The following is a 7,104-nucleotide window of genomic DNA, read 5'->3' on the forward strand; positions in this document are numbered from 1 at the left end:
AGTGGTAAAATTTCAACTTTGACTGGTGTTCTGTGCTAGCCTATATCAATTAATTTGGTTAGCTATGTCTTAGTGTAGCAATTTTCTAACACCAGCTATCCATTATCTGACATTGCAGGCACCCAGAATGTCAAGAGGAAGTGTTTTAAAATCATCTGGACGGTCTAATAGCAATAGTCCTCAAGCTAGTCCTTGGCACCTCATCATTGATAGCCTTAATAGGCTTCTTTGTACATTAAAAGAAAATTTTGTATGGAATTACTTCAGGCAACTTTTTGAATGAATAACTTATTTATGGATTTTGATGAACCATGAACTTGTTGTCGGTTTTGTTTCAGGTTCCTCCAGTTTTTGTTCAGAAGATATTCAGTCAAATTTTCTCATATATTAATGTACAGCTCTTTAATAGGTAAATTCCTCTTCTGCTCTCTCTCTCAAATGTAGTAACATCAATGTTGCATTCAAAGAAAGAGTGAAACTAATTGTTTTGGTGGTTGGGGAGGTAATCTACGACCCCGAGGGAGTTATTCCTCATCTCAAAACGTAAGTCATGAAAGACTAAATTCTCATTCAATTATCAAAAGCTTCCTTTAAAAGGCCATAGCAGGGCTATTTATACGACAGAGTTAGTATTGATGTCATAATAACTGATTAACACTTAAAAAAAAAAAAAAAAACTAAATTACTATTCCCAAGTACATGTGCAAATGAATTTGTCACTTGCTATAATAATCACAAGCTAATCTAATTCCAACATGTCTAACTAACTTCTAAATCGATTAAGCACATGCCTAAATTACCAAAGTGTTTTAGTCACATTGTAACTTCTGAATTTATCAAGAAAAAAAAAAAAAAATTAAGCGCATGCCTAAAATAATTGAGCGCATGTTCTAAAAGATATCTTTGCTTGGAGGAAGACCTGTCCACATGGCTTTTCTTGAAATGGCAATGCTTGCTCCAAATACACTGCATCTCTCTCTCTCTCTCTCTCTCTACGTATGGTGTACATTATAAGCTATCAGTGTTAACTTGTAGATGTATTATTCTTTGATGCTGCTGCAGCCTTCTCCTTCGTCGAGAGTGCTGCACGTTCAGCAACGGGGAATACGTGAAGTCTGGGTTGGCTGAGTTAGAACTATGGTGTGGCCAAGCAACTGAAGAGGTAAGTATTGTTACCAGTGAAGGGCTGCAGTTTCAGACTTCTTCAACTATCACCTTCCTCTCTAATGGATCTTGGTAACAGCACTTAATGAGCTCTTGCTCAAAGGGCCTTTCTCCCCCTCACAAGAATGGGGTGGAGAGTGAGGTGATGGGTTTAAGACCCATTTTTGCATATGTAACTCACCAATAAGAAAAGATATTTTTTATTGTTTGTTTAATGGTTCCTTTCCTTGCAGTATGCTGGTTCATCATGGGATGAACTCAAACACGTAAGGCAGGCAGTTGGATTCTTGGTATGTTTCTTCGTTTCTGTGTTGTAGAACAATATGAAGTGATTACTTTAAAATTTTTTTGACAAGAATTTTTTATTGATAGCAATCTAAAAGAAACATGCAACCTAGCTACACGGGATTGTGCATTAACTACCAATTAGTTTGGCTAAATGGAGTTGATATTAATGTCAACTTAACTACCAATTAGTTTGGCTAAATGGAGATATTAATGTCAACTTAATTTGAGAAAAACTTTTTCTGCAGGTTATACACCAGAAGTCAAGAATTTCCTATGATGAAATTAAAAATGACCTCTGCCCTGTAAGTCTTTCTCTCTATCTCCCTCTCACATACACACAAACACATGCATGCACGCACGTGCATGATTGTGCGCCAAAAGATCATCAACTATAATGAGAAATCTGATTAAAAAGTCAGTCACTCTGCCAAAATATCATCAACTATAATGAGATATTCGATTAAAAAGTCACTCTTAGAGTGTGAAATTCACACAATCGTATACTATATAATAAAAGTTGCGTCTTATAAGCTATGGTAGCATTGTGTAGACATCTTCTTTTATATATATATATATATATATATATATGGTTGGGTTTAAGTTACACGTAATGTACCTCTAAGTAATGTTACACTTAAACGATCTAATAACTTGCCATTGAACTTATATTTTGAAAATTCCTTTATTGGATTACATATTCTATATGTTCTTAACATTTATGCCAATTTTCATACCAATCGGATGTTATTTATCATTCGATTCATAAACTCATCTCTTATGCATTATTTTAAACTATAAAAACTTGAATAAACAACTGATTGATGACGTGGTTATTGATCTTTGATTACTATGACATTTTGCAAGCATGAAGAATATACAAAGATAGTGAAATGTAATAGTGGATTTGTCAAAATTCGTAGCCAATTAAAAACTATTTGGTGGTGTAACATTAAAACAATGTTATACTAGATGTAACTTGAACCTAACCACATATATATATATATATATATATATTTTTTTTGTTTGTTTTTTTTTCCTCCTTAATTATGAATACATTAAAATTATTAACATGGTTTGCTCTAAGTAAAACTCTATCTCCAAAGTTTCAAAAGGTTTTCAAATTTTACTTTGATTAAAATTCAATTATCAAAAGATTCTAGAAATTTAAAAACACTTGCATTATTTACTCAATATTATTTTAAAAATCTATTGTAATTTTTTGTTTAAATAATAAAATTTGAGTCTTACATGTGCTTACACGGTGTGGTCCAAGGCAAGTTTACACATCATAGGACATGCTATGTGATGCATTATAGTTATGTAAAAATTATTTCATTGTTTAGGTGAAACTCCATTGTCAAATTTTTAATAAATTTAACTTACTGATATATGATTCAAACTTAATTACTAAATATTTCAAGAAACTTATAAGGAGTTTCATTATTTATTTTAATATCCTAGTATAATTTTTGATTTTAATAAAAAAATTGGTCTTACACAGAGTGCTTTTACAATTTAATTTAAGTAATTTTTATTCTTTTATTTTACAATCTATTTTATTGTTCAATTTAAATTATATCATTGAAATGTTTTCTTTAATTGACATATGATTTTTTATTAATTTATTCATTGCATGGGCATAAATAATGCTTGAAGAGTGAAGCAAGTGCCTAGATAGTTGCAAAAAGGAAGGGGAAAAAAAAAATAGAACATAAGAAAAGGAATAACAATGCATATATCATTTTAAATGTAATTATGTTATTTCCTGAATGATAATGATTTTGAAGAAATTAATTTTTATGAATGATTTGTAAATTGCTTGAATTGCTCACTCGTTATTGCTTGCTGTCTTCAGATCCTGAGTGTTCAGCAGCTTTATAGAATTTGTACGCTATACTGGGATGACAATTACAACACTAGAAGTGTATCACAAGATGTAAGTCAAGAAAATCAAATTGATAAAACTCTGGTTTAAAATTGCTCAAAGATATTTAATTCCTGCCTGATAGTTGTTAATGTGGTGTATATGTTAAAAAACTAAAATTATTAATGTGGTACTCCACCTGTTATTTGTACAGGTCATCTCCAGCATGAGGATTCTAATGACGGAGGACTCTGACAATGATGATGGCAACTCATTCTTATTGGATGATAATTCCAGGTTTACATGCACTCGATTCTAACCGTAGAAAAAACATTATAGAAAATCTAATATACTACAAAAAATATAGCATTTCAGCAGAAGAACTCACTTCCTCAACACTAGGGGATAAAGAACTCTTTTTTTGTTTTGTTTTTGTTTTTTGTTTTTTGTTTTTGTTTTTGTTTTTGTTTTGTTTTGTTTTGTTTTGTTTTTTTGTTTTTTTTTTTTTCTGAAGTAATTGGCTGAGATGGCTAAAGAAAATTTCTACATCTAACGTCCCAAACTCCCACTAATAATGCTTTTTGAATGCAGCATTCCTTTCTCAGTTGATGACGTTTCTGGTTCCCTCCAAGAGAAGCATTTTACTGATGTAAAGCCTCCTGCATGTCTTCTTGAGAATCCAGCCTTCCAATTTTTACAGGATTAAGGCCTTGGTTCTTTTGGCATTGTTCTCTTGGTGCATCAAATTTTGTCAAAGATTCAAGCGAAACTTCAACTGAGTCAAATGTCACACTGTAAATCCACTCCAATTTTTTTTCCCCTCCATGGGTTACCACCCCCCCATTTTTTTTTCCTTTGTAACATCCACTGCCCCGGATGTAAAATTATTCTTTAAGTTAGAATTGTAAAATTAATTAGGCTGGTTCAGATAGTTAAAAGGGTTAGGGATAGATTTTAGCGCTTCGAGTGTATTTTGTACTTTATTTTCAGTTTTTATATTTTCTTGGTAATGGGTCACTTGGGGCCAGCATTCTTTCTAGGGGTAGGAGGGAAGAATATTATCAGTTGTGAGGTGCGAGGAGGTGTCTCAATAATCAAGCCTGCTACTCCCGTCCCCCACGTTTTATTGTACAAAGTAACAGAATATGAAGATATATAGTGTAATTGTTTTCTAGTGGATTGATGTCATTATGACTTCCATTCTTCATTTGAATGAAAAAGAATTGTTTCGTAATTCATACTCATTATTTAGTTAACAAAGATTGCCATACACCTGTAAGCGACTAAATCTCTAGTTTGAAATAAATCAAACAAGTAAAATAGTTTCACAAATGCGAATTTGTATTTATGATTGTGTGGTACAGTTCTTTGAAATTATAAAAGAGTGATCCTTTGATTCGATCTCCTTGCAAAACTTATTGATTAGATTTATGGTAATGTGGATTTGACTTAAACACAAAATATCCTTCAATTTGGTTGATGGATGGATCGAAGATTACTGAAACGGAATTACAATGAATCTCTGGCTATGAGCTTGTTTAGAAATCCTTTGTTCTTCGCGTTCTTCATGTTCTTCATGCGTTCTTCGTCTTCGAAGGTTTGTGGTGGAAGTTCTTCGGAGCTTTAGAGGCTTGAATCCGTTGAGCTTCAATGATTTGTGAGTTGTTGATGTTTTCGGACACTTTTGGCTTGATTCCCGTGAACTTTAGGATCTAGGCAGATGATCTGGACGATTCTGCTTCGAATGTTCTTCGATTTTGGGATTGAAGTTCTTGAAGTTCTTGAAGGCTTCGAGGCTTGATCTTCACAGAGCTTTTTCACTTCTGAATTCTGGTCCCCTTCTGAATCTTGGTCCTCTAAATGTCTCAGGAAAGCTTCTATTTATAGGAGTTTTGGGGTGGGTGAGCGACACGTGGCGGAGCTTGATTGGTGACACATGTCACAGCTTGATTGATCCGCTTAAGTCATCGCTTACACGTGCGAGGTTGCTTGAGTCATCGCTTACACGTGCGAGGCTGCTTGAGTCATCGCTTACACGTGCGAGGCTGCTTGAGTCATCGCTTACACGTGCGCTGATGCGTGATTAGCTCTTGCATGACACTTGGCAAATTTCTGTTGGCTTCTGAATAGTGATAGCAAAACCTAGCAGCAATATATGGTGTTCTGTAATTGACTGTATTTTGTGGACTTGGTAATGTGACGTGTCAGCTTGTGATAGGTCGGGAATTTTCCCTCTCTACAAATGCCCCCTCGAGACTCGTTCACGCACACAGTTTCAGAGTGTGGTGTGGGAATGAGTTTCGAAAAAATGGATTTTTGGTACTTGACTATTTAAGTGAAGTAGTTGAAGGTAGTGGAGCTGTTGAAGGTGGTGGAGCTGTTGAAGGTGGTGGAGCTTTCAGAAGGATGAGATAATTTCCGAAGAGTAGACCTACCCATATGAAAGGCTTTGATGAGATCGAAAAAGGGTCTGCAAGTATTTGAACGTACTTGCGTGATGGAGCTTTCTTAGCAGAGATTAAGTTGAAGTACTTTCAGGAGAGTATTTTGGATCGTTGGCGGTGATCACAAGATGTTGAAGATGGGGAAGATGAGAGAATGGTGGCTGGGTACAGCATGCAGGGTCATGGTGCTAGCCTCGTGTTCTTAAGAACTTCTGGTGAAGTTATTTCAGAAGATCACAAAGAAGACGGAGATGAAGCAAAGCAAATGGGCAAAGCATACACTACCATGGTGCTGGCCCTGTATGCTGGGACCCTTCTGGTGTAGATGTTTATGGGAAGTACACCTTTGAATATGGGACTGACTGTGTGTTGCATGGGGTTTGGCAGCAAGTAACCGAATGTGCCTGTGTGATGGGACCATGCCAACGGATGTTATGTTGAAGTAATTTCAGAAGAGTACCTTCTGAAATTCTTCAAGCTGATTTTAAGTTGGAGTAATTTCAGAAAATAAATTTTGAGGTACCAGCAACGATGACCTTTAGGTCCCGTAGTAGTGGGGACATGGAATAAGTCTTTGATGACCATTTACCGGCACCAAAGGCTGAATTCTGATGAGCTGGCACCTTGGAGGTTGTTTTAAGTGTTGATGGAAAACAATTTGTAGGATACCCCAACACTTTTTTACCATCTTCACCTACTGCCACTTGTTGGAAAAGCACAGAAAAATGAAAGATGGAGCTAACTTGTGATTCTGGCCCTAGAAACCAGCCAAGTTGCTACTTGTTCCGAACTACTGCTCCTGCTGGAAGACCAAGCAATTGGAAAGAGACTACAGGAGCCCTGAGGTTAGGAACGGGTGCTTCTGCTGGACTTGGATTTCCTGGCCAACCAAGTCCAAGGAAACATGGAACCGCAATGCAGACCTTGTTACGAGTAATTTTATGGACAAAGGTGGTCGTTAAGTGGAGAAATAAAGTTTGTTTGGATCTCAAAACTGCAATGATGTTGTAAATAGGGTTTCAACCGAACCATGGGAGGGTTGATCTCAAACCGATTATGAAGCAAAATCGGTTGCTAGGTGTTGAGAATGATAAGATCATAGTGAGAAATGGTTGTGAAAAGGAGGATTTGAAAATCTGAAAGAGGCAAATCTTCATTTCATGATTTAGGGTTTTTTTTTTGGATGAGTTTTTGATGAACCCGGCCCTCCTATTTATAGTAGAGAGATGAAGAATGGTAGGTAGGTAGTTGAGAATGGTAGTTGAGAATTTTTGGTGAGAATGGTAGATGGGAACGGTAGGTGGAAATGGTAGGTGGGAATGGTAGGCACCGAATGAGAATGTT

The 7,104-nt window shown here is 35.7% G+C and overlaps 1 protein-coding gene across 1 annotated transcript in view; it reads left to right on the forward strand.

The window, feature by feature from the left end:
• LOC115994982 (myosin-6-like) overlaps positions 1 to 4,550 on the forward strand; it is a 28,418-nt gene extending 23,868 nt beyond the window's left edge. The window contains exons 31-38 of the mRNA XM_031119362.1: positions 119 to 250; positions 339 to 409; positions 1,063 to 1,162; positions 1,398 to 1,454; positions 1,698 to 1,754; positions 3,308 to 3,388; positions 3,531 to 3,613; positions 3,908 to 4,550. Coding sequence (XP_030975222.1) covers positions 119 to 250; positions 339 to 409; positions 1,063 to 1,162; positions 1,398 to 1,454; positions 1,698 to 1,754; positions 3,308 to 3,388; positions 3,531 to 3,613; positions 3,908 to 4,022 — 696 coding nt within the window. The 3' untranslated portion in view covers positions 4,023 to 4,550. The remainder of the gene's footprint in view (positions 1 to 118; positions 251 to 338; positions 410 to 1,062; positions 1,163 to 1,397; positions 1,455 to 1,697; positions 1,755 to 3,307; positions 3,389 to 3,530; positions 3,614 to 3,907) is intronic.
• Positions 4,551 to 7,104: the final 2,554 nt, after the last annotated feature.

Source organism: Quercus lobata, chromosome 6 (genome assembly GCF_001633185.2).
Source record: "Quercus lobata isolate SW786 chromosome 6, ValleyOak3.0 Primary Assembly, whole genome shotgun sequence".
Classification (NCBI taxonomy): Eukaryota; Viridiplantae; Streptophyta; class Magnoliopsida; order Fagales; family Fagaceae; genus Quercus; species Quercus lobata.